General features: G+C 40.9%; 1 protein-coding gene and 1 non-coding gene across 3 annotated transcripts; both read left to right on the top strand.

The window, feature by feature from the left end:
- Positions 1-3,792: 3,792 nt before the first annotated feature.
- Positions 3,793-20,062, top strand: LOC145444082 (serine/threonine-protein phosphatase 6 regulatory subunit 3-A-like). Of its 2 annotated transcripts, none has more exons than XM_080322003.1 (23): positions 3,793-4,942; positions 5,815-5,971; positions 6,037-6,150; positions 6,209-6,346; positions 6,407-6,585; positions 7,023-7,145; positions 7,207-7,336; positions 8,055-8,207; positions 8,271-8,397; positions 8,458-8,546; positions 9,489-9,672; positions 10,312-10,487; positions 11,165-11,211; positions 11,446-11,497; positions 11,559-11,649; positions 13,040-13,142; positions 13,202-13,326; positions 13,617-13,771; positions 13,909-13,970; positions 14,630-14,685; positions 16,000-16,096; positions 16,744-17,037; positions 19,235-20,062. In XM_080322003.1, exons 1-23 carry the CDS (start codon positions 4,809-4,811, stop codon positions 19,596-19,598), a joined length of 3,150 nt encoding a protein of 1,049 aa, XP_080178129.1. In that variant the 5' UTR covers positions 3,793-4,808; the 3' UTR covers positions 19,599-20,062. The 2 variants fall into 2 exon arrangements, with proteins under 2 accessions (XP_080178129.1, XP_080178128.1); XM_080322002.1 differs by having other exon boundaries at positions 11,114-11,211.
- Positions 13,392-13,464, top strand: LOC145445657 (small nucleolar RNA SNORD18). The gene has a single exon (XR_013917102.1). It is a non-coding gene; the product is annotated as a small nucleolar RNA SNORD18 (small nucleolar RNA).

Genomic DNA, 20,062 nt, shown 5'->3' with positions numbered 1-20,062 from the left:
GTTACTACGGGCGTATGATATCCTGGCTACAATGTACTTAGCTGCTCAAACATTTCATGCCTGGAAATTTCACAGAGTGGATTGATTATCCGGTGAAGAATTTCTAATTGGAGCATATCCTGGAGCCAAATCACCCATCCTCGTGTAATTTTGCGAGATTATTGATTCATGTTTGTCCATCAAAATCAGGTATTCGAGCTGAACCGGTAACTAAAAGCAAGCTTGAAAATTTGACGTGTCGCAAAATTCCGGTGAATTATCACCGACATGTCAACGAATACGGTCAGCGTCAAGTAGGAGTGATGCCGTTTCTCGCTACCAGAACGCCGTGTCGGAGGCCGCGGTGACAGCGCTGTGGAAAATCCACGATCGTTTGAAACAGATAATAAAATCATGCAAGACAATTTCTCTTAAAAAGCCATCACATCTTGCAGTGAGCTACAACTGCTCAAATACACTTCGTAGCTCTCACAGCAGCACACAATGAACCACGCTTTTCTGGGAAGCTGCCGACTGCTAAATTAGTCCATTGATGAGAAGGAATAGCATTGACAAGTAGCAATGGATTTTTACTGTACAGCTGAATAAATAGACGAACGACCCTAAATTGCCCTGACGGACCGAATCTAGTATGCATTTTTACTGCGAATCTAGCCTCTTTATTAATGAATATTTACTGCGAATCTAACCTCTTTATTAATCAATCGTTTCAGCACTATACGCAGCAGTTGACTTCTAAACCTACACCGCCCGCATTTGCTCTCAGCACCCCCCTACCGCCCAATTTTCAAGCCAGCGCCCCCCAATCGCCCATTTCATGGCCAGCGCCCCCTTCACGCTCGCCAACGCCCCCAGGGGGGCGCTGGCGTCCACTTTGGGAACCACTGTTTTAGATTGATTTTTGTTTTAAATGCAACCCTACCACAGAAGTATATCGTAAAAAGCGGGTAATTCGGGAGTCGAGTCGATCACCTTCTCGAAATTTTCGAAATCACCAGTTTTCTTTCAGGAAGACCTTCTAGGATTTTTGAAAAGTGCCCTCTTTTTCGGATCTCAAAATATGGTAACCCAATGTAAATGCCATCCTTATACTAATAGAAACAGATAAATATGCGATCCAAATGGTCTAAATCAGAGTGTAAAACATACGGCCCGAGGGCCGCATCAGGCCCCCAGACAATTTCAGCCGGTCCGCGAGACAATTCTGAGTAGATTGAAAAATCCCCGTACTATCCAGCACATTTATAACAAATGCTGAGATATTATAGTACGAAAGACTTCTCAGAAGGCAGCAAATGTCAAGATCGTAGGCCACATTATCATTATCCGGCAGCGGTGTTATGGTCTCACTCTAGTCACCATCACGAACAAGTTGGTGACACTGACATCCAATTCCCAAAACTCAAAAAAGTCCACACTGAGTTCAGGAAAAATGAGCCCAAAGTAGTTATTCGCGAAGCGAAAAAGCCAAAGCGCAACTGTTAATATTCAGGTCGCACGGAAAATATAATAGTTACAAAATAGTATAATCCATTGGTCGCACCACTTTATATTATATTTTTACTTTCATCCAGTGTGCAACTGTGCATGCCTCCTCTTTACATCGCTTAGGCTCAGGTGGGTGTCGATCTTAAGACTAGGCCTACTCCTAGTCGTTTCGGCATGTTCCTATCATACTCATTGTATTGCAGTCTTGTGATGTTTTGAAGTGATGAAATTTTATGAATAAACTTGAACTTGAACTTGAGCTCCTGACTCAAAAGGTGCCAGACAGACAGATAGGCTAAGCCCGAATCGCGATTAATGAGAATGGGCCAAATTAAAACGTCCGCGTTTACAGTTAAACCTCTTGTAACCCCATGATCCGTATTTTAATATACAATTATGTATACAGGATTGATAATAAAGCATTCAAGTGAAAAGCAAGGGCGTGCATTTGGAAGTAACATATTGTTGACTAGTCCGGCCCGCGACGCAAGTTGAGTTTGACACCCCTGGTCTAAATCTATCGGGCTTCAGTGCCAAGTTTCCACCGTGCATTGAAATGATAAATTCACATTCAATGCAACATAGAAGCAGATTCCAGAGGTGGTCAAAGTCGTCACGAAAGCTACTCAAGTAGAAGTAGAAGTAGCAATGAAAAAATCTACTCAAGTACTAGTAGAAGTACTTCCTAAATACGCAACCTAAAATTACTTGAAGTAGAAGTAGAATTGAATGACTTTAAATCTACTCAAGTAAGTAAGTAGTTGTGAAAACGATCGTAATTCGTTCGCATTAACTGTCGAAAGCTGCAAATGGAGCTGCGGAAGGTGTAGAGAGCTTGATTCGTTGATGCATCTCAGGAGATGTCAATGACAGAATAAGCAGTCGTTCACATCATGAGATGTAAATGATAGTATTGATATGGAAATGCGATACTAATCCTTTGTTTACTTGAACACCCCGTATTTAGAGAATATCATGGCATGGCGCCTATTTCAGTCAGAGAGCAATACGGAATAGTGGTGTCGGATACGGCTTTAACACTTTGCGCAATTAGTATACGTTAATTAAAAATTTGGCAGATCGTAAAAATGCCGAATAGTGAATAGCTTTATTTTGGGAACATATAATGCATCATTACACTTGCTTTTATACTTCAACATATGTGCTCCAGACAAAAGAACTGAAATTATATAATTAGAACTCAACGTATGATACTCATCGTAATTGAAAAAAAATACAAATGCTACTTCTAAAAAGCGGAAACGTTAAAAGAAGTCCTCCAAGTCTACTTTTCCAGATTAGAACACGTCATGGGCTGGGCTGCTAAGTATGATAGCTATAATTGCTAGATTGTGCAACGGTAGTTTCAAACGTTATGGGGAGGGTATATATGCTGTGATGAAATGTTTGATATAGGCGACAGTGCGGTGTGAACGGAACCACGAAACGCGGCATCTAAATTATACTCAGCTATACTTTCGTTATAGATATTTGTCACTCCATATCTACTGTTCGCGAAGCGCAACGAAAAATCCGGGCATTGCATGAATTTTATGAAAATTCAATGTTGGTAGGCCTACTATACATGAAAACAGCTCCGAAATTCCTTAGGTTCTCTTTCTTATTGGCGGATTAAACTACTTCTACTTGGCAAACTGAAAATAGCGAAAAGTAAGTAAGTAGCTCACAAAATATTACGAAGTAGAAGTAGAAGTAGCAACAATCAGATATACTTGAGTAAGTACCAGAAGTAGAGGGAAACTACTCGAGTACTTCGAAAAAGTAAAAGTACTTCGTTACTGACCACCTCTCATTGTAGCTACAGGTCTTAACCTTGCAGAGAGAGAGAGTCTTTATTTTCATCGAACCAAAATACATAACAAACGGCAGTGATGGTGGCAGGATCTGGTTTATATATTGAAGTGGTTTGATAAGCAGTAGGGCTGTCCAAAATTTGGAAAATCTCAAAAATGCTCCGTTGTAATATCTCATACTCTATCGATCAAGGGCCGGCAACCCCAGGCCCGTGGTTGGGTGTTTCGATATCACCACCCAGATGTCTTCAATTGCTAAACATACATGTCCCAATTCAGGATTTGTGATTAGGCAGCAGGAGGCAGCAGAATTCAAATACGAAACTTTTAAATTTATTGCCATAAAAATGCGTCGAAAAGAGCTTTTTGAGAAAGCTTTGCGATTATTATTATCAGTAACCCGCGTAGTAGTCTCAACGCAGTCGAAAACGTCGTTTTAGCCTTGAATTGTGGGAAAATACGTCACATCCGGGACCTGTTAGCATTCTGCGTACGTCGTTGGCGGTGAATTCCGAAATGTCAAGCTGGATGACACGAATAATACGACATAGCTCGCCCTAAATCGCATTAGCAATTTTTTATTGCCTATTTCATTTCTTCAGCTAAAAATGTTTCCAATACCGGTATCAATTCATTTCATCATTTCGAATACCTTTCCTGCAAGCCGTGCATTTGGAAGCGGCATCTGTTATCGTGTCCGATATGAGGCGTGAAGATACGGCGTCTAATGGGATATGTAGCGTCCAGCTCTTACATAAGCCACAATAAATCTAGTTGCTGATTTTATATTTCTATGAGATAGCTGTTGTGAGAGAGGGCGTTGAACAAATCCGATCTTCTAGCAATTAATGAACCCGATTAGTTGCTTACGGTATACCATATTACAGTATAATAGGATGTTATATCTGTACTGCCAGTACCGGTAATTGGACTCAATGAAAATGCTGAATTCATAACCAATATGCATAGATTATACCATCAGGATACCAGTTCAAGTCGATTTTTTGTCTAATCTGAAAAATATCCGCAGCGTTTGGCACCTGACATTAACTGCTGTTCTGCACTGTAGTTTCGGTTCAATCATTGTAATTATTTATTCTAGGCCTATACTGTAATGCTCGATATTGTCAGGATAACATGGCCAATTGCAAATTAACATTAATGTGGTATAACTGAACTGAACTTATCATACAGCATGCATTTTTCGCCAATGAAGTGCTGTGTAGACTCAGCTTTCCAACACTTACACAAGGAATATTGAGATCGTATTGTAGTTTTACTTGCTGTGAAGAGTTACATTATCGCATGTGCTTCCACTTCCTTTATATGATTACTTCCGTCTATTTTTTGTGTATAAGTAGCCTATTCATTCCTTGAGAAATTTGTTGCACATCAACTCTTATTTACATGGTTACTGTTCAATGTGTTTAACTTGGAATTTTTATAGACAATGTTTGGAGGTAACTCTGATATACTGTAACATTCTGGCAGATCTAACTGTGAAATATGTTTTGGAAATTTGCTCCGTCATCAAATATTGACAACCTTCTCGATAAAGAAGGCTTGACATTACGGGAACTTCTTGCAGATGAAGAAATGCTTCAAGAATGTAAAGGACAAAATCCAAAGCTCATTGAATTGTGAGATTATTTTATATCTATATCATGATATTCATCATAAGTGCTTTTGCTGATTCCCGGCTTGCATGGTCATGAACCTTGCATGGTATGGTCTGGAAATGTCATAATTTATACGGATGAAATGACTCGATTTGATTATAAAGGTGTACGTTGCTTTGATGCTGTTACGCTATTACATTATGTTTGACAATTTACCACCCCGCCCTTCTCCGTCTGCAAAATTATATAACTTTACTAGATATTATCAAATTCCATGAATGCAGTTTATAAGAAAACCATTGTTACTGATTTTAAAGCACCATTAGCTAAATCCACTATATTTATCGGCTACTTATATACCTTGTTTTGTGGGGTACTCTCGCGAATCGACACTTCATATGAAATATTGTTATCAGATTGTGTACATTTCCCGATCTATATAGCTCAAATTGGATTGTAACTTGAAGATTGAAAAGCATGCTTTCAAATTAGTTATTAGACCGAAACAATGTTTTACTATTACTGCATCCTGGATGCTATAATCATCATGAAATACAAATTTGCGGACTATCTTTTGATGAAGTCACGAATTGAACTTCCAACTATAACCTATCCCATTGCAAAGAGAAGAGTAATTATGCAACATATTTGTTTACAAGTATGTGTGGATGTGATACAAGGAAAGAAATATGATTATAAATTTTTAATGGAACCTTTTTGTCAGCTAACCGTACATACTATGTCAAAATCGTGGATGTTGAACTGCTACTGATGCATAAATGTGTTTGTAATCAAGTTTTATAAAGTTTTTCATAGTTATACGATTTACTTCCAAACTTTATTGTTGATAAAATTCTAACTTCAGTGGCCACTCATAGTGCCCTTCTTTTCAGTCTATGCAAGGCCGAGCATATTGAAGATTTAGTCGATATGGTTACCTTGGAGCCACCAGACGATGAAAACGATTCAGTGAAGTACAAGTTTCCAAGCCTGGCGTGTGAGATACTCACAGCTGATGTGTCACAAATCAACGATGTCCTCGATTCGGAGGTAATGAAATCACGGCTGTGAAATTCCGATGATGTCATATGACTTGATTTGCAATTCTATTTCAGGTAGTACGAAAGAAATTATTTGCATTTTTGGATAGCGATCCACCCACAAATTCCCTTCTTGCTAGTTTTTTCTCAAAGGTTGTCGGTATACTCTTGTCAAGGAAACCTGGTCCTGTAAGTTCAATTAATTTATTGTGCAGTCACCATTAATCACCGTATAGTATTTTGGCAGACAATTGAATATATAAAATCACAAGACGATTTCCTTGCGTCGGTCTTGAAACATCTTGGTACGTCTGCGATAATGGACCTGCTGTTGCGAATGGTGACTTGCGTCGAAGCGGTGGATCTAAGATGTCAAGTTTTGAATGTGAGCATTGAAATGACGATGTTCTGTTATCTATCATTTTGTGACTCTTATACTTTTCAGTGGTTGAATGAAAATAATTTGGTACAACGGCTAATAGGATTGATTGATCCCGCTTACAGCGAAGAGCTACACTGCAATAGCGCTCAGTCCCTGTGTGATTTGATCAGGCTGAGCCGTGAGCATATGTACACCATGCAAGAGTCTGCCCAGGACGACCCGTTGTTAAATTCTCTGGAAAGGTTTGTCTCAAGTTATTCTGTCGAGTGTATCTAAGTAAAGGTCTCAACAGTACATCACTTCCTGTTGACTGATTTGAATTGCGTAGTCGTTTTATGTGACTGAAACTCTATAGTCAGGGAAACCGTTTGCGACTCGGTTCTGGGCAATGTTCAAAAGGTTTCGTTTGTTGAGGTTTCACTTTCATCTAACTCTACGGTCTACACCTCGTGTGTTTGATACCTTTTCAATAAAATTATTCTGTTTCTTGATGCTTTCATTTTATGTTTGGTTTATGTAAGCGTGTTTGCACTGAATTGAACCTTTTGCGGTTGCAATTTGTTGGTCAACTGCGTTATTTTGATCGAAGAAGTTATTGTCTGATATATTGTTTAAAACATATTACCATTAATAAGGCAGCAAGAAAATGATTGCATTACTTATGATCTCTTTTCTGTAGGGAAGAAACGGTATCACTACTACTTCAGCACATGTTTGACGGGGAGCTTGTCGAATCTGTGATTGTGAACGGTATCAGCGTTTTACTAGCCTTACTTGAAATTAGGAGGCCGGCACCATTTGGGTAAGATTCCTATCAACCCCTTTCTGTTCGGATTGTATCATTGTAACACGTTCCTTGTCAGTTTCCCGGAGGCTGTCCCTGAATTAACACAGCTCGACGTAGAAAGGCTTGCGAGGGGTGTTTCCAGGACTCTGCATGCTGTCAACGGGCGTTTGGGAGATTTTCATAAATTACTGGTTGATCCACCCAAGGTATGTTTGTATATCTGTCTTTTCATTCAAATTGCGTTGTTCGCCGGTTGGTTCTAGCCCTGCTGTTGTCCTTTCGGTATCACATTCTTCTTAAATTGTTGTGTCAACAATAGAAAGGCGTGTGTAGATAGTGATTTAGGCCATTCATTGAATACTTAGGTATGTTCGGCTTACCATTCCCGGTCAACTGACTGCCTTACCTGTGAATGTAAACTACTATTTTAGTAATTGAAGTGGATGTCATAACTCAGGTATTTGATGGCTACGGGCTAATCATCTTGATCTACATCCCAGATTTCATGGGTGGATGCTTCGAAGTTCGTTGTTCAATGCCGTAATGGTTCTCGATTGAACTGTAACTGTTTGATTGCGCTCAACTGTAGACTCTCTGAGAATGCATTTATTGACCTCAAAAACTGTTTCAACATTGAAAGTACGCACAAAATACATGAAGTATGATGCAACTTTTGTAGGCCATTGATCGTTTGGGTGTTTACATTGTCCATCATGTTCTATTTTGGTACTTCAAAGTCTATATGTCAATAGAGAGTGCGGCACAAGGCTCTGACTACTGCTGACGGATTACATTTGGTTGTTACATTCATTAAGTGTTCAGTACTTATACTTGTGGCCAAAAAAAGCTATGAAGATTTACACGGCAATGTGGATGTGGTGTCCTGTTCATGTAGTTTGAAAACACGTATGCTTTATATTGCAGAGGGACGTATTAATGTGTTCTTTTGGGGAGCTGGATCCACCTCTGGGTAATACTCGTCTTCACATCGGTAAATTCTTGTCCGCCATTCTCGTGACCAACACTCATAATATCAATAGTCAACTGGCCGACCTTAAAATATTTAACGTGCTTCTGGTAAGACCTTTGATATATCCTGCACATTATCAATCGTTCACTTTATTTTTGGTTGTTGTTCAGGATCTATTTTTTAAATACGAATATAATAATTTTCTTCATACGCAAGTCGCAAGCTGTATTCAGACCGTTCTGACCAACGCGGCAAATGTGCCTGATTCTGTTACGCCAAAGTCGAGTTCTCCGAAAGGTCTGTCGCCGCCAAATCACTTGACCGGGTTCGAACAACCTGACATGCTTTGCTTTACAGAGGGCGAAGGGAATGAAACGCCCGACTCTCCAAAACAAGATGAGGAAGAGCTAGAAAATCCAAGGCAGGTTGCCCCTCTTCTAGCTCATGTAAGTACCATATTGTAGACTTCTGTTACTTTTGTCTACCACATATTACGTCAAATTGATATCTGTTTTGAGTAGGGCTGGTATGGCTGAGTATTAGGCTTTGAGTCGGGATTCGAGTATCACTCTTTACGACGCCGTAACAGTATAAAAGAAGCGGAAAGTTCAAATATGTACCTTTTATGCGGCGTTTATAATCCTAAGAGCAATGATGTGTAAAGTTCAACTATACACTGTTTATACCACTACAAAGAATATGCTATAGTGCCGGTTCTACACCAAACAATTATAATTTGGTTTTAGTTTGAGTAAGTTTATTTCATTGCACTTTGTGACAATCCTGCGGGTTGATTATGACTTCACACTACAGATATGCCGGTTCCATTAACATTTGTAGCTTTATAGTGCGTGTTTCGTATGCTGCGATACGACCTATCAAGGTTTCAATGCTTACGCACTGGAAATACTGTAGAAACAATAATTTTTGTAGATAAGTTTATAAGGAGCATATGATTTCAGGACTGTAAAGAATTATCTACTACTCGTCTCGAATCATTAGGATTAACACTTGATTCATGTACTTGAATCTTTGCGCCCAGCCCCTAGATGTGATTTATTGAGTTTTATTGGCCTGGAACTTCAACATTTCTAGAACTCGCCGCTTAATATAGATAGGAGGGAGAATCATGATGTATTTGATGTGTTTGTATGGGTTACTCAGCCACTGGCATGTTTGTTGAGTTCAACACACGATGATGACCATCAAATTCTGCAGTGTCGTTAATGAGACTGCGATGGCGGGCCGTAAACAGCTCGATCAAAAAGTAGGAAGCAGCAGCCATTTAACCCTTCCCTAATCTGATACTTCCCGTTATGATACCGACACTGCTCGTAGGATTTACGCGTTTGTTTACTATTATGACCTGGAGTACGAATTTTCTTCAGCTGTTCGAAGATTGCCGGATTATTCAACGGATAATGGACGCTTGGGACGACAATTACAGACATGAGAATACGGACGGCGGGCACAGGAAAGGCAACATGGGACACCTCACTCTAATGACCAATTACATAGTGGATGGTTTGGAGAAGGGAACGAACTGTGAACGCTTGAAACGATTTGTGGGCGGTGAGTTGCGATTTACGAAGGCTGGATATTTGTATATTTTAGAATTGTCTGTAGGACAAGCTTGCGCAGCTTGTATGATAGGGATCAGGGATGTTTACTCTAACGGTCGATACGTATTGGGTACGCCTTTACATTGTATCGGCTACTCATTACGCAAAAGATGTTGAAACGCTATTTGCATCTTGATTGTCTGGTTATCTACTGGTATAGATTGTGTATGCTTGCTGCTAGCTGCTAACTTGAGCTTGACTTGTAAAATCAATGTCGTGTTTCATCAGCATGCTTGGTTATGTTTGCATTGATTTTTCCGATCGGAATGTAATAGGTTGACGTAAGTTCTAATGATGTTTGGATTGGTTTTCCCTTGTGCGACCTAATTACGTGTCTCTAATACTACTGGGGAACGTTGGATTGTGATTGCGTCTCACTGGTGTGTGATACAGGATGTGACCCGTTCGTCCTATTGATAAACGATATAATATTCGTACCATATCATTGTATTGACGACTCTACACCTGCAAATTTGTCTGGAGTTTTGAGAGCACTGAGGCCTTTACTTACACAATGCTTGATACCAGACGATCCATTTGGTTACACGACTGTTGAATTGGGTGTGAAATTATCTAATGCATTACTTAGAAATGGCGGAGGAGGACCAGGGCAGGTGGCAGAAGTTTATTGCGGAAACCCTGTCCGATATCAACGAAAGAAATTCCCGGGAGTTAGGCGGACACAATCCGATGCATTTCTCGTCCGACGACGACACGGACGACTTTCGCGATGTTCCTTTCAACACAGACAGTTCGCTACAGCAGGTGAGGACTGGTGCTGACTTTGTGTGTCTGTTCCTACCCTTCGGTGTGGAGATTTGAATTTAGTCCGTTTTGAGGGCTTGTTTGCCATCATAAGCCGGTTCACTTCCTGTTTTGGGCACTGGTTGACTGTAAAATACTCATTCTTCTACCCTGTCAAGTTTTTAACTTTGATCACATAGTGTCAAGTACTACTATGTTTATTCTACGGACTTGTTCATTTGAACAAATATTTGCTTTAATAATTTCAGAATGTGTCTTATGTGATTCTTGGTTGAGTAACTTACCACATCTGTTCTGATGTTTTGAAATCCTCTATTCTATTACCTAAATTGGTTTGGTAGGCACATATTTGTCTATAGTGTGCGTTTGTGGTAGTATCATTTGTTTTGAGTTATTTATTGATCTGTAGTCGCAATTGGTGTGTGTCTTGTGCATGGGGCAGCATGCAAAGTTTCCAACCACGAAATACACGTTGAAGATGGGTTAGGCCGGTGCCTCGCATAGAACTGATTTGGTGGGGGGAAACTGAGCATGTTTCGCCTTTGGGTGCCTCTTTTCTGTGATTGGGTTTTTCCGATCTCCGAGCCAGTTTGTTAAAGGAAACTTTGCATTGTGTTCCGTGTCAGGCCTACACTGATTATCAACTTCAGCAAATGACTTGCAATTTTATTGATCAGTTTGGATTCACGGACGACGACTTTGCAGAACCGGACGATAATATCAAGTGAGATGTTGTTTTCTTGCTCGCTTATTGTGTGTATTGTGTTAGCGGCAGTGAATCGAGTATACGAGTTTTGTAACTGAATATTCTCACTTCATATCTTCGCAATAGCTAAAAATTTGTCACTGAATTGAATGTATCAAGTAAAATCTGGTGGCTCCTTATGTATGTTGCATAATTCCTTGTTATTGTAGAGAATTGGTTGTTTTGTTATAGTGTTGATATTCTTTCTTGCAGGTTTGATAAGATTGAGACGATTGATTTTGATATCAAAGGTGACACTTCCATGGTGAGACCTTGCTAGTTGCGTTCCGTGTCGTTTGTACTGATGAAGTTGTGATCCGTTGCAGAGTTCAACGCAACTGTTTGAGGCCGTGTGTAAAGCGCGCGTCGCGCATCTTGACGATCATTTTGAAGAGGCGGATGATAATGAAGATATGCGTGAGTCTCGATTTCTTTGCTGTTTGTCGTTAATGAGATCTTACAGTTGAAGACTGTCGAGAGCATACTCGACAATTTTTTATTGTTTTTTGTGTGGGTATGTATGTGAACCCTTAGAATTGAATGGACGTTAAATAACTACTAAGTTATGTTGACTTGATGGCTTGAGTGCCGTGTCAATTATGGGAGAATATGGTTATGACATCGTGTTTAATAGGGATGGTGTGTGAACCCCGGAGAGGTTGTAGTTTGTGGTAACACAAACCTTTGTAAAACATTGTTATGTGAAGATGTAATAACACCTCAGTGTTATTGTGGCATTCGACCAATGTTGATATCACGGCTTGGTCCAAAACCTACACTTGGGCTTTGTTAACTAGCCCCCGACCAAATCCATGTAAATACCTGTATGTATCGTCGCAGTGGAAGAAGAGTGTCTTAAGTCCATTTTGCACATTTTGAGAAAAGTACCTTAAACGTGAAGTTTTCATCTTCTTTCAGCCATATATTGGCCCCGGTTAACTTTGAAAAACTGAGACAGACATAACCATTAACCATGCCCAAGATATGACTGAAAATTTTTTCGAAAAATTGATTTTTTTCAAGTTACAAAAACGAACCTTTGAAATTTGAGAACTGGACATGAGCTACTTTGATTCCGCTGCGACGATATGTCTAGTAGTTGAAAGACATATGTTTTAGTTGGAATTAGAATACTTACTCAAATGGAGTTGGGTTGTTGGAATTGCGCGAATCCGGATTGAAGTTTCTAGAATGCTATTTTAAAATGTCTTGTTCGATAGCAGTAGGATTGGAAAGCGTCTCTCTCTTTCCTGTTGACGCTCCGGTTTGCATAAGATATTGCTCAACTACTCATTAATCATAGTACGCTCAGTGACATTGTTAAAGTGGATGTTACAATTTTTTGAGTTATGATGAAATATGACTTTGACGAAACTTGTTATTATAGAGCAATTAGTTGATAAAATCACAAGATTCTCTTATCATACTTTGTTATTCGCAACCAGAAAAGCGTTGATTTCCAAGTTGAATTCTCAATAATTGGTGTAATATTTGAAGATGCAGCTTGTAGCTAGTACTAGGCAGTTGCAATTCACGAGTTTGGATTACATATCGTGAGATTACTGAAAAATTTTGTTTAGCGAAAAAGGCACACTGGGCCTACAAAGGTTTATTTGCAAATATTTACCTTTTAATTATCAACACGGCGAATGTGAACCCAACCTCCACACCGTGCCAAGTATTTATCATCTTTTTCATGTAATGTGAATTCGATGTTGATGTAGCAATGTACCATCAATGTCGTGAGCGTCTTTATTGACGACCTGTTTTTGTGGTGTTGTTGTATTATTAATGCATTGCTTCACAGCTGACGATGACATCTGGAGCGAAAAGCCGATAAGCTTTGCGGACGACGTAAACTGCAGCTCGAGCGCTCAAACGATATCAACTACGCCCACCGTCACTGTTAGGTAATTTATTGATTGCATTCTGGGATTATTTGATTTGACGCGATCGTGTTGTATTGCAGGCATCGGTCGGATTCGGGGAGCAGCACCGGAAGTAGCGGGAGCAGTGGCAGCCCCGTCGGTAGTCCGATTGTGTCGCACTCGATTAAGATTCCTGACGCGGAGATGGAGGTGGACAACACGCAAGGTGTTTTACGGTTATAAATTTTCGCTTTTGGTGTTAAAAACTCGTGCAAATTTCGTCTTCCGATAGCGAGATGATGATCTTATTCTTCATGGTCCGTGTTTCTGATATTTCTGTGATAACAACTGAAGATCTGATCGCTAAATTTGCTAGGCCTACACTATTCAATTTTATACTTATTTGGAAAATATCATTTAAGATATTTATGGTGTTACTTCTCCACTTTTGTCCACCTCTGACCGTGGGATATATTTATGTGGCCGTTATTGGACAGTTGTGATCTTTCTACGCTGTCTCTCCAGGCAAGCCAAATTTCGACGACAGCTTCGATACTTCGAGCAGTAGCAGTAACGAAAATACTCCGACGAGCAGTCCACGTGCCACAATCGCCCCGGAAGAGGAAGCCAAGTCTAGCGAAAAACCAATGGATATCGGATCTGATGCTAAGGTGAGGAATTCACTCTAGCTTAGTAGTAGTTCAAACCCAATCCATGCCGGAGGCATCAGTGATTTAATTACTATGCAGATGTAGCTCTAGACTTTTCGCGTTTTCAGCAGCGTTGACGTGTAAAATTACTTTTTCAGGAGACTGTTGTATCGTCTAGTGACCGCGAGGACAACTGGGCCAATTTTGATAGTTTTAATAGGTATGTGCAACGTTTACAATGTTCTTTGTTAAATTCTCTTCAACTATGATTTTAATCACAATCTGGGATCTTGTGTGTTCTGAATTTGGGCGTTCAGTTGACCATAATCCTCGACTGGTGCGACATAAGCGCTACTTTGATTCCACCCCGACGGTATATCCCAATTCACGCTCATATTTGGTGAAACATTTTCAATACAATATCTATGCATGGTTTACGTAATTATTATAGACATTAAATTTCCAAGGCCAAATTCACAAAGTGTCGTGCTCATATTCAGCGTAACATTTATTTTTGAATTTATTAATAAGGTACGTTATTGACGTATTGCTTTCATAATAATAATAGTTCCCCAGGTGCGGTGCCTCATAATTGAAGCTGGTACTCGGCTCAACGTTTATTTCCGAATTTATCAATTCAATATCGCTGCGTCGCTTCCATTATATTAATAGTTATTACATTTGCGATGCCAAATTCCTGAAGTGCCATGTTCCACAAGCCACACTCGTATTCAGTGAAACATTAGGTTCTGAATCTTGTAATGCACTGTATCGCTTTTGTAATAGTAATAGATATTTCATTTCTAATGCCAAATACACCAAGTGCCGAAGTCGATGCGGCAGCCTTCCGAATTTTGACGTGCATCTTTCAATTTTCAGCACTGTAGATAACTCGGGACCTGTCGTCACGTCTACGAGCAATGAAGAACAAATCGGTGAGAGAGTTTTCGCTTGAGCGTCACAATGCGCCGCTAATTAGCGTTGGGACCCCGGGAAATCCCGATCCCGGGATCCCGGGATTTGAAGCAATCCCGATCCCGGGATTGGTCCCAATGAAATCCCGGGATTTGTGAACAGCATCTACCAAGGCTTATGTAGCGCCATATCTCTTATTTTGGTAATAAAGCAGTGTCACAAACTCGGCTGATTGTCTAGAAAAGTGGCCTCAAACATGCGGCCCGCCAGAACTGATTTTGCGGCCCACGTCGGCGTTTTGACTTTTCAAGCATTCTACAATATTAAACTCGAAAATTTCAGATTTCGGATTTGAGTACTTGAAATTTCATTCTGAAACCACTCCAAAAACCTGAATCGCTATCACACATCAAACGTCCACTAGCTGCTAAATTATAATGCGACAGCTTTTACGATGACACGATGCATTTGTCGTCTCGCATCGTTTCTAACTGTCTAACTCCTTTATGTCGCCAAATTATGCCAAGCACAACAATATGTTTAAAAAATATTGAAACATATGACTTTTTCGTGGCAACCGTGAATATTACAATATTGTATTACATTTTCACAATGTGTATGGAATGCCAATCTGCAAGGTCCGACAAAAAAGGCGTACTGGGAAATACATATTATACCCCTATTTGATGCTTCTGCCCGCCGCGTCATCAAAAACTACGAAATTGGCACGCGATAAAATTGGAGTTTCGGACCCATGATCTAAACGATGATACTCTTGATGCTCTTATGTTTTGCGTCAATTCAATATCACAAGGACTAAATGTTATTTGTGTAACTTGTATGTCTATTGTACTACTTTTCTAATCTCGGGGAGTCCCGGGATTGAGGAGCGAAAATCCCGGTAAATACCGATCCCGGGATTTCAAATTTGATCCCGAAGTCCCAACCCTACTTGTAATTGAGTCAAATTTGTTTTGCATTGTTTTTGAAGACAGCCCAACAATTGCATGGGGTTGGCAGAAAAATTTGAAAAAAAAAATTTTTGAATTCAAAATTTTCAAACTCTACGAAACCCGCGAATATTGGTTGGAATGAATTCAAATTTGGTGTGCGTCGTTTTTTAAGGCAACTTAACGATTTTATAACGTACCCAGCAAGATTCAGGAAAAAAGGTTATTTTTGAACAGCCCTATTGTGTAGCTTGTATGTGTATTTCAATACTTTTCCAATCCCGGGATTGAGAAGCGCGAATCCCGGGAAAATCCCGATCCCGGGATTTCAAATTTGATCCCGAAGTCCCAACCCTACCGCTAATACGATCTCAAATTTGACAGCCGCTGCCGATTCGTCGACCAGTCCGGGAGCGGAACCCGCTTTAGATGATTTAGATGCGGGATCTCCGATGGCCGTCACGCTTCAACTGTCTCCAGGGTATGGTGTTATCATTTTTTCCAGGACGTATTCATGTATGCAGCACATTAGGGTTAACTGTCGGTTTGCCTAGATTACTTTTAATAGGCAACACATTTACTCTTAGTGATACAACTGTTGATATTCGGTGTTCTTTCCAATTCTCTGAGGAGTGTCAGCCAGAAATATTTGGGTGCATTTCAGCAAGCAATAACGTGATGCTGCTGAATTTGTTGTGGCTCGAATATTTCAAATTTGGTGAACTATATTTGTTGACGTTCGCTCTTGACGAGAGTCGGCAGGATAAATTTAGTGGTGTGAATATATTGTTTGTTGCGATGTTGAAGTTCTATACTTTTAGTGTGGGGATCGTAAAGTTAGCTAATCCGGGAGAATGCTAATCGTCTGATTAAAAACTGTTTATCGTGGCAACCCACATCGCTGGATTGAAAGTTTGATTAGCATTTTCCCAGAGAAGCTAACTTATGATCTCCGGCTTAAAGCCTGTTCAATGTTATTTCGAATTCTCTGCTAGTTGCTATTGTCATAGACGAGTGTCGGCACAAAATATTCTGGTTCAGCAATATGAATATGTCATTCAATTGTATGCAGAAGTTTTGTATTAAGACGTTTCCGTGACCGTTAGTTTCTAATCGGTACTATTTCAGGAGCACCGAGACGGCTGTTACCGACTCCCCGGCCGTCTCCTCGTCTGAAGACGCGTCGTCCGAGAAGCAGGACCCTGTCGAAGACGTTGTCATGGACGACGTGTCGACTAGTTTGCGACCGCCCGAGGCAGACTCTCAGACTAGTTTAGCTTCGGACGCCACGGAAGCAGAACCGGAACCGGTTTCGCAAGAGCCCGAACGGCAAGCGCAGGTCGACATGGACACGTCTCACGATGAAAGCAACGTGAAGAGGCAGAGGATGGAGACGGAAGCGTGCGAAGCCGATTCTGCGAGGTTGGTGAAGTTACATATGTCTGAAATATCTTCACTGGTGTCACTATTAGATATAATGTGCAGATGCTTATGCATAATTGCATAGAGACTAGACCAGAGGTCTCCAACTCAAATGTAGAATATCTAAAAATCTACGATCGATCTGATATCCGAGCATTTTGAGCGGTGTAGCCTTATCGTGGTTTTGATATAGTGGTGATAACTATAGGCTATTATTGCTGTCATTGCCAAAGTCAAATTAATTCAGCGTTAGATTTTGCCTTCGATTATTATTGGAACATATCAATAACAACTTAAATATCATAATTATTGAGCCGTAGTAATAGCATTGCTTCTTAAAACCTTTTTAGCGATCATACCCCTTGTGCTTCCAATAAGATTTCTTGTAGCCACTGTCCATTTTCAACACAATTTCTGATGGAATCTATATATTAAAATCAGAATACCCATCCACATAAAATCGCACGTAGCGCGAAGACTATTCTCCAGTTACATAAATTGACCAAGAAAATATTCCGCAATCCTGATGTGGTGCTTCGTACGCCGATATGATCTAAGGACCCTGGTTAAGAACCCCCCTGGAATAGAAATGTCCAATCAGCTAAGAATAAATTGGTGTTACAGCTGTACTATGCCTTACTCGCCACTGATAATAACATGGATAAAGAGAACAAACACCCAGCATGTAACCAATTATACGTCGTGGGGGTCAAAGAATACCAATGGTTTACATACTGACCTGATTAAATAGCTATATACCCTACGCAACACAAGCTACGGTCTTTTGATGATATATTACTATTCCACATGACAGTTTCATGGATTGTTGCGTCCGTAGGATTACCAAGTTACTGCTCCGAGTCGCAAGTCCTTCTCTGATATTAACGTTTGACCCGACTCAACTCGAGTCATTTTTATTTAATCACCCAGTCAATCCGAAATCTAGTAATTTCACCAAAATGTCGCACCAAACCAAATTGCAATTTTCAGTTACGAATCATGAACGGGTCATGTGAAGTAATAGCTGATCTTCTACAATCTACCGCGTGGTAGCTTGTAAAAGTGATGTGCTGGTGAAGATGGTTGAGATTTCAGTAATTGTAGCGTTCTTATATCTCAAAAAGATACGTGGCACTTGAATATATTCTTGAATACTTGAAATTCCAAAATGCCGTCGCGGGCCGCACAGAAAGCTCTCGCGCAATATAGTAGTGATTTTTCAAGGCGAAGCCTCTAAATTCTGAACTACTCTCTGAGTGTAAGGTAATGGTCACGAACATGCGACCCCCGGGGACATATTTTGCGGTTCCCGACATGATTTGAAATTTTTAAAGATATCTTCGTAACGCATTTGAAAATGCTGAGATTGATTATGGATATGAAGCCGAATATGTTCGGCTGACACTCGTCACGGGTAACCGTCAGCAACTGGTAGAGAATTCGAAAGAACATCGTATATCAGCAATCGTATCTCGAAATATGACGTCACCACCATGAAATGAGATCTCAAATATGAGAGCATTCACTGTACGATTTTAAGATGGCACACGGACTCCTTTTGACAAAGCTTGGGCTGATGTATTTTGATAAAGGTTGACTCCTAGGCCAAGATTTATCAGAACATGTGCATCACGCCCAGTGAAAAGCTCACCCTTAACTCACCCACTCAAGCTTTATGCTGAGCGATCAAAAGCCATAAATTCTGCCATCGGCAAACATCTGTTGGATAATCCGATTTGTGCGAATAACTATCGAGACGACAAATTTCGCGTTATTGGGCGGGGCCGTTCACATTTCCATTTGTGTGCCTTGGAGTCGACTGTTATCAAAATACCCCAACCGAAACTCCGTCAACAGAAGGAGTTCGTGTACCACCTGGGAATAGTGCATTGAACGCTCTCTCATTCGAAATTTCATGCTGGTGGCATATTTTGTGATACGATTGTTGATATACAATGTTCTTCCCAATTTTCTACTGGTTGCTGACGATTGCCCCTGACGAGTGTCAGCCGAAAATATTCGGGTTCATTTCAATATGAATATACTATCCAATTATATATTGAAGTTCTGTACCTCCAAGAATCTCTTTGAAAAGAAAAAGAGTAAAGTAACTACAATTATCTAGTGGTCTGGGTCGGGACGATACTCGAATCAATTTTCGCACGGTTGTAACCTTTGTGTTTCCGACTCGTTTCAGTTCCGGAGAGGAGTCTCGGGCCGCAGACCCGGTGGACGAAGAGGTAGTCCCGCAGAGCTCAGACGTGTCTTCATCGTCGGGTGGCGAGAGCAACAACGTATCGTCAACCCAAGATGCCCTGGAAGAGAGACTGGCGGAAGCGGCGGACAGCGCTGATCCCGAAACCCAGGTGGTGGCCAACGTGTCGGTTGTTTCCGACCAGGACTCGTTAGCCGATACGGCCAAGCCCGAATCTATCGCAATTTCGAAAGAGGCCGAAAACATTCAGCAGAACGACGTGTCGTCGTCTGTAACGGGCGGGAAAGAACAGGACGCTAACGCGGCCGGACCGCCGCAGCCTATTCAGACCAACGGACCGGTGTGATACCCTAATCCCAGTCACCGTTACGGCGAGGCATTCGGCCGGGCAGGCTCTGAGGGCGGGTGGTTGGATGTTAGGGCAGGCCCTGATAAGTTATTTCGATTGTTCTGCGCTGCCCAGGCGTCCCGCCCGCCGCTCTCGATACCGGGACACACACCACCCTCCCCCGGGGCAACCACTTCTGAAATTCTATTTTGTTTATTTCCGCTAAATGATCATACTAAGTTAATTACCTTTATCTAGTGTTTAGTCCCGCGTATTCGGGATCTATTTCCGGGTGTCCAAGGCCGCCCGACTGATTACGAAAAAGTTGAGATCGAACGTAGCCGCGACTGGTCAAATACGATGGCGGGCAAACGCGAATGTCTGATTCTGATAGGCTTCCAACGTGTGTCGTCGGGCGTTCTCTCGCCTGTTGCGTACCAAGTGTGCTATCGTGCTCGAAATAAAATCAGTAAGGTAGTCGC

Source organism: Botryllus schlosseri, chromosome 8 (genome assembly GCF_051294905.1).
Source record: "Botryllus schlosseri isolate E-star chromosome 8, Bs_hap1, whole genome shotgun sequence".
Classification (NCBI taxonomy): Eukaryota; Metazoa; Chordata; class Ascidiacea; order Stolidobranchia; family Styelidae; genus Botryllus; species Botryllus schlosseri.
Note: the sequence above shows the minus strand (reverse complement) of the source record. Positions and strands in the feature narration are given on the sequence as shown.